Source organism: Chrysochloris asiatica, unplaced genomic scaffold (genome assembly GCF_000296735.1).
Source record: "Chrysochloris asiatica unplaced genomic scaffold, ChrAsi1.0 scaffold00038, whole genome shotgun sequence".
NCBI lineage: Eukaryota > Metazoa > Chordata > Mammalia > Afrosoricida > Chrysochloridae > Chrysochloris > Chrysochloris asiatica.
Genome location: NW_006408556.1, coordinates 8,506,244 through 8,522,317, shown reverse-complemented (window position 1 = coordinate 8,522,317; position 16,074 = coordinate 8,506,244). Strand labels below are relative to the sequence as shown.

The following is a 16,074-nucleotide window of genomic DNA, read 5'->3' as shown; positions in this document are numbered from 1 at the left end:
AAAACTCTAAAAGAAAAATATTGCCAGCCAAGAATCACACAGCCTGCAAAACTGTCCCTCAAATATGATTGTGAAATTAGGACATTTACAGATAAACAGAAATTAAGTTGTAATAATAAGACCAACTTTACAAAATACCGAAGGATGCTCTTTGGACTGAGAATCAACACAGATTAACATACATGACAACACCACCGAAAATTCAATCCAAAAGGCAAAAAGAGAAAATACCAAAATGGATGTTAGAAGAGACTCTGAAGTTTGCTCTCCAGCATAGAGATACTAAAGCAAATGGAGTCTCAAAGGGCAGCTCAAGAAGACAAAGTCAAATATTATAATGAAATGTGCAAAGATCTGGAGTTAGAACACCAAAAGGGAAGAACACGTTCAGCATTGTTCAAGCTGAGGGAACATCGGGAAAAATTCAAGGCTCGAATTGCAATATTCAAGGATTCTATGGGCAAAATACTGAATGATACAGAAGATGAAAGGAATATACAGAGTCACTGTACCAAAAAGAAATGGTCATGTGTAATCATTTCAAGAAGTAGTATATGATCCAGAGTCACTGGTACTGAAGGAAGAAGTCCAAGGTGCATTGAAGGGACTAGCAAAGAACAAGGCTTTAGGAACTGACAAAATACAAATAAAAATTTTTCAACAAACTGATGCAGCAATGGAGGCACTCACTCATCTATGTTAAGAAATTTGGAAGACACCCACCTGGCCAACTGATTGGAAGAGATTCATAGTTGTGCCCATTCCAAAGAAAGGTGACCCAGCAGAATGTGGAAATCATCAGGCAATATTATTAATATCACATGCAAGTAAAATTTTGCTAAAGAAATTTCAAATATGGCTGCAACAGTTCAAGCCTGATTCAGACAAAGATGTGGAATGAGGGTTATCACTGCTGAAGTCACATGGATTTTGGCCCAAAGCAGAGAATACCAGAGAGATGTTTACCTGTGCTTTATTGACTATGCAAAGGCTCTCTACTGTATGGATCATGACAAGCTATAGACAACACTGAGGATAATGAGTATTCAGAACACTTAACTTGTGCTCATAAGGAACCTGTACATTTGACTAGAACAAGGGACAACGAATCATTTAAAATTAGGAAAGGTATGCACCAGGTTTGTATCCTTCTACCATACTTATTGAATCTGTATTCTGAGCAAGTAATCTAAGAAACTGGATTATATGAGGAAGAACCTAGCATCAGGATTGGAGGAAGACTCATTAACAACATGCAATATGCAGATGTTACAACCTTGCTTGCTGAAATCAAAGAGGACTTAAAATACTTACCAATGAAGATCAAAGACCACAGCCTTCACTATGGGTTGCACCTCAATGTAAATTAAACAAAAATCCTCACCAGTGGACTAATGAACAACATCCATATAAATGGAGAAAAGATTGAAGTTGTGAATGACTTCATTTTGCTTGAATCCATAATCAACATCCATGCAAAGAAGCAGCAATCAAGAAATCAAGTAACGTATTACATTAGGCAAACCTGCTGCATAAGACCTCTGTAAGATGTTGAAGAGCAAAGACGTCAGTTTGAGAGCTAAGTTGAGCCTGATCCAAGCCATGGTATCTTCAATTACCTCACATGCACATAAAAATTAGACAGTGAATAAGAAAGACTGTAGACGAATTGATGAATTTGAGTTATAGTGTTGGAGGAGAATATTTAAAATACCATGGAATGCTAGGACTGCTAGAAGAACAAGCAAATTTGTGTTGGAAGAAAAACAACCAGAATGCTCCTTGGAAGCCAGGATGGCAAGACTTCATCTCTCATACTTCAGACATGTTGTCAGGATGGACCAGTCCCTAGAGAAGGACATTATGCTAGGTAAAGTGGAGGGCCAGCGAAAAAGAGGAAGACCTCAAACAAAATGGACTGGCACTGTGACAGCAGCAATGGGCTCAAACTTAACAATGATAGTGCTGGAAGTCTTACTCAGAGCTATAAAAAAAAGGGAAATTAAAGGCATCCAAAATGGCTCTGGTAGCGTAATGGTTACGATTCGGGCTGTGAACCGGAAGGTCAGCAGTTCGAAACTACCAGCTGTTCCGCGGGAGAAAGATGAGGCTTTCTGGTCCCGTAAAGATTTATAGTCTTGGAAACCCTGTACAGGGTCATTATGAGTCGGAACCGGCTCCATGGCACATAACAGCAACAACAAATTGGCAAAGAAGATGTTAATGCTCTATTTGCAGATGATATGATCTAATACTTAGAAAATCCCAAGGACTCCACAAGAAAATTATTGGAACTCATCAATTGATTCAGCAAAGTGACAGGGTACAAGATCAAAATGCAAAGATCAATTGGATTCCTTTACACTAATACAGAGAGCTCTGAAAAGGAAATCTGAAAAATAATACCACTTATGATAGCTACCCCAAAAAATGAAATTCTTAGGGAAAATCTAACCAGAGAAACGAAACTACAAAACATTACTTCAAGAAACCAAAAATAGACCTGCAGAAGTGGAGGAACATACCCTGCTCTCAGATTGGAAGGTTCAACGTTGTGAAAATGTCAACACTACCCAAAGCAACCTATAGATATAATACTATTCCAATCCAGATTCTAACATCATTCTTTTAAGAGATGGAAAACTAATCACTAACTTACATGGAAAGAGAAGAGACCCTGAATAAGCAAACATTATTTAAAAAAAAAAGAGAGAGAGAGAGACCTTTTACTTCCTGATCTAAAAACCTACTACACAACCACAACAGTCAAAACAGCCTGGTTCCAGTACAATGAAAGACACATAGATGAATGGAACAGAATTGAGATTCCAAAAGTAAATTCATCCACCTATGGTGAGTTTATCTTTGACAAAGGACCAAAATGTATTAAATGAGGAAGACATAGTCTGTTCAACAAATGGCGCTGGCAAAATTAGAAATCCATTTGCAAAAAAAAAAAAATCAAACAAGACCAGTATCTCACACCATATACAAAAGTAACCTTAACGTGGATTAAAGACCTAAATGTAAAACCTAGAAACTACACAGATCATCAATGAAAAATAGGGACAGGAAGGAGTCATGGCAACTCTGTAGAGAGCTGTTTCCTGAAACTGTTTTCTCCCTGCCTTTTAGAGACTCAAGTACTCAGAGTGGTTCCAGAAGTGAGAGTTCTGATCCCGCAGGACTTTGAACTCGCCTAGGAAGCTTTGAGAATGCATTGGAGAGGCTCTCTGAGCTGCGCAGCTGGAGGAGCTCAAACAGGGCTCTTCAAAGAATGTGGAATCCTTTGAGGCTATTCTGAGACACTGGCTTCTTACACAGATGAACTTGTAGGTCGATCTGCCAAGGATAAACTGGTCCTTGGACAAATCTTTCATTTTGTGGAAAATGATTTTTGTATAGAGTTTGGTGACAAGTTTCATTGTGTATGTAGAAGAACAGAAGTGGACAAAGAGAAATACCAGAAAGGACCCAAAGTCCAGCTGCGGCTACTAGATCTTAAGCTTACACCCAGATTCCTGGGAGCAATGACAGATGCAACTCTACTAGAAGTTGATGCAGTTCTCTAAAACCTCAGGACAGTAAGGACTCAATTAAAAGAGGATCATGAAAAATAAGTGAACTTTGTTTAATGTGTTCACTGTTTCCTTATTAAAACCAGATATTCATCCCAAAAAATGCAAAGCAAAAATTGTGAATAAGGATTAAGAAAACAGTGAAATAAATGAAAGCAATTGCAAATAAAAAAAAAAAAAAAAGGGACAAACTTAGCAGCTCTGACACATGGCATGAATACATTATCAAATAGAACTGGAAGCACACAAACAGAACACAAAATAGATGACCGAGACCTTCTAAAAATTAAACACTTATGTGCATCAAAAGAGTAAAAAAAGAACCCACAGATTGGGAAAAAAGTGTTTGGAAACCAAAGATCAGACAAAGGACTACTCTCCAAAATGTATAGAACACTTCAACACCTCAACAAGAAGACAAATGGTCCAATTAAAAAATGGGCATAGGACATGGACAGACACTTCGCCAAAGAAGACTTTCAGGTCTACCAACAAACATGAAATGCTCATGATCATTAGCCATTAGAGAGAGATGCAAATCAAAACAACAGTGAGATATCATCTTACTCCAACATTAATAGCAAAGTTCAAAAAAAAAAGAACACAACAAATGCTGGCAAGAGTATGGAGAGACTGGGACCCGCCTGCACTGCAGATGGGACTGTAGCAACCACTATGGAAAATGATATGGTACTTCCTCAAAAAGTTGGAAACAGAAATATCATATTACCCAGCAATCCTTCTACTACGTCCTCAAGAAATCAGAGCTGTGACACACAACTAGATACATGCTCTCCCATGTTCACTGAAGCACTATTCACAATAGCAAACAGATGGAGACAGCCTAAATGCCAATCAACAGAAGAATAGTTAAACAAACTTTAGTACATACACACAATGGAATACTATGCAACGCTGAAGAACAAAGAAGGATCTGCAAAACACCTCACAACATGGATGAACCTGGAGGGTATTATGCCGAGAAAATTTAGTCAATCACGAAAGGACAAATATTATATGAGACCACTGCTTTAAAAAGTTAAAAAAGAGATTTTTCTCACTAAATGAAACATTCTAGGATGGTTACAGGGATAGCGGGGACAGTGGGGGCAGAGAATAAAGTGAATAAAGGTAAATACTGTTAAAAAGAAATTGCTACAGGCTTTTTGAAAGAAGTGCTACCATGTTACACTCCCAGCAGCAATGTATGAGAGTTCCAGTTTTCCACATCGTCATAGCAGTTGACAATGGCAATCTTTTTATTTTAGCCATTTCTATGCTTTCTCACTGTGGTTTTCCATTTCTCTGGCAACTATTGATGTTGGGCACCTTTGCAATGCTTATTTGGATGTCATCTTTGTCAATATTTGTTCAAACATTTTGCCCATTTAAAAAATTGTTGTTGCTCTTTTGTTTATTTATTTCTTGAAGTCTTTATATGCTCCAGATACAAGTCTTTCGTCAGATACCTGTTCCAAAAATATTTTCTCCCAGTGTGTGACTTGCCTTTTCACTTTTTAGTATCTTTTTGCCACCCCATCCTCCCCATGGAAAATAGTTTTTATTGATGTTCCACCAGCTGCCCACATTAACTTCCTTCTTCCTTTGCAATTCAGTCTTTCTTAAGTGGTCCCATGAACGCCTTCTTCTCCTCCACCGTCTGGAAGCGGCCATGGTCAAACTTGCAGGTGGTGTCGATGAACTTGAGGTCAATCTTCTCCAGTGCCAGCGTTTGGTCTGTACCAGCAAGGACTTGCACAGAGTGAGCACTTGCTTCTTGGTCCTCTCAGCATGACAAAGTCGTTGGTCACTTCACCATAGTGGACAAAACCACCCAGAGAGTTGATGCTTTTGTCAGATAGATACTTTTCAGGGTCTTTTAATGGACACAAATTTTTACTTTTTATGAAGTCCTATTTATCAGTAAGGAGCTCTGGTACCATAGTGGTTATGCAGTGGTTCCGAAGGAGAAAGATGAGGCATTCTGCTGCCGTAAAGATTTACAGCCTCAGAAACCCTGTGCAGGGTCACTATGAGTCAGAACCAACTCCACTTAACAACAACAGCATTGCTCAGTATTTCCTTTTAAGATGAATGCTTTTTGTGTCATGTTTAAGGAATCTTTGCCTATAATAGGTTTATAAAGGATATATTTTCCTCAAAAACATTTTTTGTTTTAGTTTTCATGCTTATGCCTATCCATCTTAAATTCATTTTTGTGTATGGCAAGAGGTCGTGGTTAGGTTTTATTTGAGATATAATATTTTAAAAGATCTCTCCCATTTCCTGTATTTATTCTGCTTAATTAGAGGCTATTTATTACAATTGGTCAACTTGGTTTCCTCCTTCCAGTTACTCAATTACCTTATGTCTAGTTATTTTCTTTTGCTTGGCTAGTTTTACAAAAGAAGAGCTAAACTTATTGCTCATAATAATTGAGGAGGTTTCCCTCAGCCATTATGTAGGACAGAGTTTGATTTCCACAATGGGTTACAACTAACTCCCCCTTCCTCCAGTAGCATATTAGGGGCTGCAGGATTTCCTCTGGTGGGCAATTATTAGTTACTTCAGTTTGAAGTTGCCAAAGACTTCATTTTGCTTGGATCTACAATCAATGCTGATGGAAGCAGCGTCAAGAAATCAAATGACCTATTGCATTAGGCAAATAATGCTGCACAAGAACTCTTTAAAGTGTTCAAAAGCAAAGATGTCACTTTTAAGAACTAAGGTGCACCTGATTCAAACCATGGTATTTTCAAATGCCTGAAGCTATAGGATAAGCACTGGACTGCAAACCACAAGCTTGATGGTTCAGCAGTACAAATCCACCAGCTGCGCCTCAAAAGCCCTACACAGGGTCACTATGAGTCAGAACCGACTCAATGGCACTTAACAACAACAACAGTATATGTATGTGAAAGTTAGACAATGCATAAGGAAGACTAGAGAAGAATTGATGCATTTGAATTATGGTGTTAGAGAATATTGAAAATACCATGGACTGCCAGAACAACCAACAATTCTATCTTGGAAGAAGTCAGGATGTTGAAACTTTGTCTCTTATACTTTGAACATGTTATTAGAAGGGACCCGTCCCTAGAGGACACCATGCTTGGAAAAGTGGAGGGTCAGTGAAAAAGAGGAAGACCCCACAATGAGATAGATTGGCACAGTGGCAGCAACAATGGGCTCAAATATAACTACAAATGTGAGGATGGCACAGGACCAGGCAAGGTCTCATTCTATTGTACAGAGGGTTGTTATGCGTCAGAACTAACTCAATGACACATAACAACAACAGTTATCCAGTAACATCTAGAGGCCAATTCTGTTGCCTGTGCTCCAGGCTAAGTGGAGTTTCCAAAATCCTTCTGTTTTTACTATTCCAAATACACTCAATCCTACTGGCATAATTATAAGATAAAATAGATACTTTCCTCTACTTCCTAATTGTTCAAGATTTTACAGTCTTGGAAATTTAATAAATGGTTGTTATGAGTCAAATCGACTGGATGACAGTGGTTAGTTTTCACAGTGATTACAGTTCTTGACTGCAAAGCAAAAGGTTCAAAGTTCGAACCTACCAGCTGTTCCACAGTCTGCTTTCGTAAAGATTTACAGTCTGTAGGGCAGTTCTACTCTGTCCTTACAGGGTCATTATAGTTGGAATCAGATATGAAAATGGATTTGCCAGATAGTAATGGGTTAAGCAAGGTAAACATGGGCTTATTTGTGCTTATTAACTAATCTAGAGTGAGCAATTCCACATGATTTCCACTTGTTAAGTAAGTAAGCACAAGTAAGATTATGTGTACATTGCTTACTAGGTACTCCAATCCCGTCAGGGATTGTAAATTTGAGAAAAGGTTTTGATTCTGAGAGACAGGTGCCAGCCATACCTACAAGCAGAATCTTGGATATGGTGAAAAAATGTGAAAGACTGTGTTTAACCTACCTTAGTAGGTAATCCAACACTGGGGTTCAGCTTGATGTGCTGTGGTTGTTGTTAAGTGCCATGGAGTCGGTCCGGGCCCATAGCAACCCTGTATAGGGTTTTCAAGGAGCAGCTGGTGAGCTTGAACCACCAACCTCGCAGTTCAAATGGCTTTGCAGTCTGGTGCATTAATCCACAGTGCCACACCAGGACTTAGTTCTCACTTAACTGGAAGTTTTCTTCTCTAGTTCCACTATCTTGTCATCAGGGAACTAGAGATCTGTGAGTTGGTAACTAGACTCTTCTTTCAGATTAGGGCAATTATATATGAGAGTAAGTCAACCAATATTACTACAAAATCATACACGCCTTTGCTAAACAAAAATATTGACATGTGAAACTACTGCTTCTTGACATACCCTCCATCTAGGTCTAATTGCTATCTACATCTCTCTAACCCTTCCCCCCAAAGAATTCTGCACTCTTCAATTTACACCATTTCAAAAGGGCAGTTGGGACATCTTCAAGGGACTCAAATGAAGAAGCAAGATCAGGTCTGTAGGGTTAATAGGGTAAAGTGTCCCTCCAAAATTCTCATAGGATAGTCCTTTGCTACCCTGGAAGAACGAGCAGGAGAATTTTCTTGATGGAAAAAATGTCTCAGTGCAATTTTTATGGCCTTTTCCTCACCAATACAGTTTTCAATTTTCTTAAAACTTCTTCCTAATAGGCCCCTGTGATCACACTGTGTCCTCTGAGAAAACCTTTCAAGATTAGCACTTTGGGATCCCAAAGAGTAGTTGCCATAACCTTCTGAGCTGACTTCTCTGCCTTGAAGTGAACTGGCCCAGCAGATGCCCTCAGAAGTCACAGTTTGGAGTGGATCTTTTTGTTGACGTCACCCTAACAAGACTACAACAAGTAGGTTACTTAATGAACTTCTCAGCAGCCATCTGTGGATCACAAACACATCTTAAAACACATTTTATGTGGCATAAACCTGTGCATATGTAAACTGGAACCCTTGTGGCATTATCTTGGGCATTGTGTTTTAGTGTTGTTTTTTTACTCTTTGGAGTCTAAATTGTTGGAGACTTTCAGAATTTTGACACATGCCCTATTCCTATCATTGCTTTTCTTAAGCTAGCGGAGATTTATTTGGTTATAGAGCTACAAACTTGCTACTAAAGAACTGATATGGATGAGCCTGATCTGCACCTCTTTGACAACATGGGCAATTGATCAACCAAGAGATATTTACTTAGTGTCTAGCACTGTAGATATCGTCTCTTAATTCGGCCCTTTTCTCTCTTTTATGGAAGGGGTAAACAATCAATAAAATACAGGACAAAATGCTGTGCAGTCCTGATTCTTCATGGCTCTATCCTCAACCCATATTGCTATGGTTTCCTCCTTAAAGTGAGAAATTATCTTAAAGTTGATTTTAAGTGATCCATAAAGAACAGTGATTTAGCACTAGAGTGAGGAATAGAACAAGTTTCATAACAGAATCTGAAAGAAAATCAGAGGAGACTCTCCCTTTTACTGTTAGGGACAAAATTTAATCGCTAAGACACCAGAGAGATCAATGATTCATATTCAACACAATTACTTGGATCAGCTCACCTGCTCAATCTGCTTGTACCATAGCATCAGCACGTCCTCTAGCTGATGAACAGTTTCTGAATTGCCAGCTGCAGTTGTCACTTCTTCAAAGGTCTGCAGTTTGGTAAAATCAACATTGCTGATCGTCTTCAACTTAACTGTTCCCTCAATACTTACTCTGGCACCTAAAAAGGGGGGGAAAAAAAGTAATAATAATGTTAATAAAAAATGGTTGTTGTTGTTGCTGTTAAGTGCTGTCGAGTTGGTTCCAACCCATAATGACACTGTATAGAGTTTCTGAAGAGAAGCTGGTGAGCTTGAACCACCGACCTTGTAGTTCAAACAGCTTTGCTGTCTGGCGCATTAACCCACAGCGCCAGACCAGGACTCCAATATAAAATGTTTACTTAATGCCAATGTCAGTGTGGGATTTCAAACAGCAATTACTGAAATTTTAAAGCACTAATGCTTTGGTAGCATAGTGGTTACGAATCAGGCTGCTTACCTCAAGGTCGGCAGTTTGAAACTACCAGCGGTTCCGCGGGAGAAAGATGAGGCAGTCTGCTCCCGTAAAGATGTACAGCCTCAAAAACCCTGTACAGGATCGCTATGGGTCGGAATCAACTCGACAGCACTTAACAACAACAATGCTTTATAGAGAGAGTCCTGGTAGCGTAATGGGTTATGAGTTGGGCTGCTAACCTGAAGGTCAGCAGTTTGAATCTACCAGCCGCTCCGTGGGAGAAAGATGAGGCTCTCTGCTGCTGTAAAGATCTACAGCCTTGGAAATCCTATACAAGGTTTCTATGAGTTGGAACTGACTCCACACCACACAACCACCATCACCACCACCAATGCTTCATAGAAGGTATAACACAACTCTGATTGGTCATCAGATTATTACTCAATGCTTTGCTAATAAAATTGTGTATTTCAATCACATGAAATGATAGCATATATTTCTAAAGTAGATTATCATAAAATATTTTTAAATATGGTGATATTTTTTATTACTAACATAAGAGGTGCATCTTCCTTTTGTAATAGAAGCTAAAAAATATTTTATTTCTGCAAAAATACCTGAGAAGGAGAGAGTTTAATGACTTGTTAACTTGTCTCGAGGCCCCATACTTAACATAGATTAGCATTTTCTTTTAAGATGGAACTTTTTTCTCTAAGGCTTATTTTTAATAATATAACTTTTGGCTAATTTGCTAATTTTTAGTGACTTACTAGTCATTAAATTTTACACTTACCATCTAAAAATGAAAGGTATCTGCTGATGGTTTCAATGAAAACATGTTTGTCAGATTCTCCTTGTTTGGACTGGTTTAAAGCACCCCAATTACTTGTTGCAAGAATAGCTGGTAGAAATACATTTGAAAGCATATTTCTGATCCCATTTAGGAGTCCTTCCGTTGCATCCAAAATGGTAAAAAACACTTCCTGAAAGGGTGATGTTCAAATGTTATTTTATATGCTAGCCCCATTACACCCTCGGAAACCCTGTACAGGGTCGCTATGGGTCGGACCCGACTCGATGGCACTCAACAACAACAACAACAGCCCCATTAAAGTACTGAAAATCAGAACCTATTTTACATTATCATGAACATAGACAACGCATTTTATAAACTACCATGAAAATCTAAGTGGTTATGCAAACCAGTGCTCTAAAATCAATAAACATTTTAACCATTCACATGTTGGTTCATCAAGGAGACAGTTTCCTTCCTGTTTTTGGTTCTGCATAGAGAAGCAGATGTGCCCTGTTCATGAGGAGACCAGAAAAAGCACATCATTCAGAGAACTAGCAATGAAACTAGCCTTCTGTCAACAATTTTGATGGAAAAAATTAGCTACAAGAAATCAAGAGCCAGAAATCAAAAGCTCACCCTCCACAAGTATGAATCTCAATTAATACTATTTAAACCCAACCCCAAAACCAAACCCACTGCATGGTATTTCTCCTGGTGTGGCCCTGTAGGATAATTTCTTGGTTTGAACCGCAAGGTCAGCTGTTCAAACTCATCCAGCTCCTTGGAAACCCTATACCGGGTAGTGGTTACATGTCAGGCTGCTAATCTCAAGGTCAGCAGTTCGAAACTACTGGCTGTTATGCAGGAGAAAGATGAGGCTTTCTGCTCCTATAAAGACTTACAGCCTCGGAAACCCTACACAGGGTAGCTACGAGTTGGAACTGATTCAACAGCACTTAACAACAACAACAACAAATCTTTACAAAAGCAGACTGCCATATCTTTCTCCCTCAGAGAGGCTGTTGGCTGCCAAACTTTCAGTTAGTGGTCCAATGCTTAATGCATTGTGCCACCAGGGATCCCTTAATACTACTCAAACTCTCTGCCATTGAGCTGAATCTGACTCACAGTAACCCGCATAGAGTTTCCGAGACTGTAAATCTTCATGGGATCAGAAAGCCTCATCTTTCTTCTAGAGAGCGGCTGATGGATTTGAACTGTTAACCCTGTGGTTAGCAGTCCAGTGCTTATCCTACAACACTACTTAGGTGATATAGGAATCACAATTTAAGAAATTAACAAGCAAATTTTGTCCAGGACCACTAAACATTGTTTCTTTTTATGTAGTTGCAAGTGAGTGGCAGTAAAGCATACAATGACTTCTACTGACAGGACCATGCAGCATTTCATTCAATTGGGTCAGAGCTGACTCAACTAGAACTAGCAACAATGACAGCATCTAAAGCGTAAGTAACACTAGAATCTATTATAACTCACTTCTCAACTTGTTTGTGCATTATTTTCATGGAACATAATTCTGTTATCTGTACAGAAAGGGAGAGCAAAGTAAAGCCCAGATGTGACTGTGAAAATAAAATCAATTTGGAAAAACCGTTTAAACCTACCTCATGAATATTCTTAACATTTATAGCAACATCATTGTGACAGCGAACAAAAAGCACGCACACTCCTTTTAGTTTCTCTGGAGCGGCATTGTCTACATACAATCTCATCATTTTTGCTCCTTTGGCTACTCCCGCAATAGTTCGACCACATTCTGGAAAGAAAAGTCAAAACTCTAGCATAATGTGATAAATCACTGTGGACTCGAAGCCACTGCTTCTTCCTTACTTTGTTGTCATAATTTTCAATATGGTATGGAAATCGATTTTGTCTATGGAACGATGCCAGTGATTGTAATTCTTAAATACGACGCTGTGGCTTATTTTCAGCCCTAAGAAATATACCTGCATTAATTCTAGAAAATCACACATTTCTTCCCTTTATTACTGTGGAAGGGGGCAATCCACGTGCTTCTCCTGCAGCACAAGAGGAGTGCATGGAAACCATCCCCCTGCATCAGCTACCTACCCAACAAAAGACACAGGCCATAGGGGACTGATACTCACTGTTGAAGCTGATCCTGCTCTGTCTCTTCTCTATGTTAGGAAGGTGTCATTCCATCTAATGCCTGAGTGTTATTCATGTCTTTAGGTGACTCCAACACATGAAAACTATGGAGTGGTTAACTCTTCTCCATGTGATGAGACTCCTTCCCTGGAGGTGGATTCCAGTTGTATATATTCCATGCATATATACAAAAGTGTAAAGGAGCTCTGGTAGCGTAGTGGTTACGAATCAGGCTGTGAACCGCAAGGTCAGCAGTTCGAAACTACTAGCTGTTCCGCGGGAGAAAGATGAGGCTTTCTGCTTCCTTAAAGATTTATAGCTTTGGAAACCCTGTGCAGGGTTGCTGTGAGTCGGAACCGACTCCACGGCACATAACAACAACAACAACTATATATATATATATATTGTTTGTCTGTTTGTTTTGTTTTAAATGGGCACAGAGGGGAAAGATTTATAGCCTTGGAAACTCTGTACAGGGTCACTATGAGTCGGAACCGATTCCACAGCATGTAACAACAATACAAAAGTGTGCTTAGACTTCTGGTGTGGCACCGCTGTAGGGTAAGTTCTCAAGGTCAGTTTGAACTGCAAGGTTGCTGGTTCAAACTCACGAGCCACTTCTAGGAAACCTTTCACAGGGTCACTAAGAGTGGAAATCGACTCAACATCACTTAACAACAGCATATACAAAACAAAGGACTCCTGGTGTGGGTTGTAGGATAAGCACTGGACTTCAAACCACAAGGCTGGCAGTTCAACAGGGTTGCTGTCTACGAGTCGAGTCGGAACCAACTCCAAGGCACTTAACAACAACAAATATAGAAAAGAGGCTGGATTGTTGTTGTTAAGTGCTATTAAGTCAGTTCCAATTCACAGTGATCCTGTATAGGGTTCCTGAGGAGTGGCTGGTGGGTTTGATCCATTGACCTTGAGGTTAACAATTCAGTGCTTATCCTACAGCTCCATAACAGCACTATGTTGTTATTGTTAAGTGCCGTCGGCCTTATAGTTCAAACCAATCTTGAGGTTGAGTGTTTATTCTATGGTGCCACACCAGGACTCCTACACCAGGACTATAGAGGGATAGTTGTGTGGTGGTTATGTGCCGTGGAGTCGGTTCCAACTCATAGCGACCCTGTACAGGGTTTCCGAGGCTGTAAATCTAAAGCCTCATCTTTCTCCTGCAGAACAGCTGGTAGTTTCGAACTGCTGACCTTAAGGTTCGCAGCCCAATTCGTAACCACTGTGCTACCAGAGCTCCTGAGAGGCGATAGTTAGTAAGGCGTTAATAGCGCTTTCTCTGACTGAGTGAAACTCTGCTTGGTTTTTCTTTTTCTTCTAATTGCAGACATTTTCTTATTTTTCTATAATTTTCAGCTATTGTTTTTATTTTTAATGAGTTATGAAAATGGGGCGATAACACCTCATCCCTAGGATAAGAATTATTAGAGAAAGTCCACAGAAAAGTTTCGTCACTAATTATGAGTTTGCAGATTTTGTTGGGGCAAGCAAAACTTAACAGATATAAAACAGCAGCTAAAAGTTAAAGAATATAATAAAATTTTGTATTTTATAATGTAAATGTGAAATGAGACCGGAGTCTGGAGAATAGTGATAGAGGTGGGTTGGGCTACTCTGGGAAGGCTCTGTAGAGAAGAGCATGTATGCGTGATTCCAAAGAAGTAAGATTTGGCTGGATAGATAGGCCATTCTGAGAGAGTCAGATGAGCAAAGAAAGGCGCACAGAAATGACTCTGGTATGTTAGGGAAACAATGAAGAGATTGGCTGAAAGGGACCAGTAACTTCATGATTAGGAGAAAAGGAAATGAGATTAGACAAAGTACTGTGTGCCCAGATTATGAAGAGGCCTGAGTGTGGGGTTGGAACCTAATCCAATAAACAGCAGGACAATGAGAGATATACTTGGCAGGATTATGAAGTATGGATCTGCTTACAGAAAGATCGGGTTTCAATCTGGAATACTAGGGTAAGCCTGAGCTAGGTGCCTAGTTTAAGGCAGTAGAGGAGGAAATAGAGAAACCATCAATAAGAGGGACATCAAAACCAAAGCCAAAACCAAACTCTTTGTTGTGAAATTGATTCCAACATACAATGACCCTATAGGACAGAGTAAAACAGTCCATAGGGTTTCCGAGGACAGAAATCTCTATGGAAGCAGACCACCTCATCTTTCTCCCGTACAGTGACTGGCAGATTCGAACTGCAGACCTTTAGGTTAGCAGCTCAACATTTAACCCACTGCAACACCAGGGCTCCTAGGAGGGACATCATGATGGCAAAATCCAATGGACTTAGAAATCTAAGACCAAAAGGAGGGCTGGTGCACCCTAGCTATTAAGACAAAGGATTAGCAAACCTAGTTAATCGTTTTAGGAATGGTGTGTGTCCCTGTGTGGAACATATTTCAGGGGAAATGCAATTAAACTCTAGTTAGAATGTGTATCCCCAGTAGAAATCAATGATTTCTACATGAATGTTTTCTCCTGAAATTATTTAAGTAATGTTTGAAATAGATATTTAGGCTGAAACACCACTGTTTCCTAAGAACTATTTTTTTTGTTTTACACTGAAGTTTCTGGTAAAATCTTTATAAAAATAGGATTACACATAAAGGGAAATATACAGCACTTTAACATTTGTTAACCAATTGTTCACACATCACCCTTGTAAAAGAACCTTACCTACACCGGGTACATCTCCTTCCTGGTACAAAAATTTCAATGTCTTACATCCATCTTTCACAAAAAAATTACCAAATGCTTCCAGCTGTAAAATAAAAGAAAAAAATGATGATCAATAGAATGACTAGAGGCTATAATAACAGGAACCAAGCCCTAGGCATTTTGAACTCAGTTACCCTCAATGAAGAGCTAGGCATTTTGCAATTTTATGTACTTTCATCCTCACCATTTTACAGATGAAGAAAATGAGGATCAAAGAGTTAATTCAAGGTACACAGAGATGAAGTGTTAAAGGTAGGATTAAAACCTAGACTAACTTAACTCCAAATGACAGAGAAATACAAGGTGAATTCTGTTTCCAAAACTACATCAATCATCTTGGGGAGCCATTTAACCAGATGTAATCTCACAGAATCTAATAGAAAAAGATGGGCAAGCCCAACTGGAGTTAACTACAAAAAATTATTATTAAGAGAAACTATTATCCTTATAAAAGAATCCTGGTATGGAACCGTAGGATAAGCACTGGACAGTTAACCACAAGGTTGGCAGTCCAAACCCACCAGCTGCTCCTCAGAAACCCCATATAGGGTCACTATGAATCAGAATCAACTCAACGACACATAACAACATTTTTATAAAGCTTGTTCTTCTTCTTCTTAAGTGCCATTGAGTCGGTTCCGACCCATAGGGACCCTGTATAAGGTTTCTAAGGAGCAGCTGGTGAGCCAAACTGCTGACCTTGCAGTACAAACGGCTTTACAGTCTGGCGCATTAACCCACAGTGCCACATCAGGACTTGTTATAAAGCTTGTTGTTGTATTGTTGTAATGTGCCGTGGAGTCAGTTCTGACTCATAGCAACC

At 39.4% G+C, this 16,074-nt stretch overlaps 1 protein-coding gene across 2 annotated transcripts in view; it reads right to left on the bottom strand.

The window, feature by feature from the left end:
- Positions 1–16,074, bottom strand: part of DNAH8 (dynein, axonemal, heavy chain 8) — a 391,134-nt gene that overhangs the window by 368,834 nt on the left and 6,226 nt on the right. Inside the window, exons 3-6 of one of the 2 annotated variants that reach the window (XM_006860428.1) lie at positions 15,210–15,294; positions 12,002–12,153; positions 10,374–10,563; positions 9,139–9,302 (exon numbers count right to left, since the gene is read on the bottom strand). In XM_006860428.1, coding sequence (XP_006860490.1) covers positions 9,139–9,302; positions 10,374–10,563; positions 12,002–12,153; positions 15,210–15,294 — 591 coding nt within the window. The remainder of the gene's footprint in view (positions 1–9,138; positions 9,303–10,373; positions 10,564–12,001; positions 12,154–15,209; positions 15,295–16,074) is intronic. The other variant, XM_006860427.1, reaches the window with a different exon arrangement.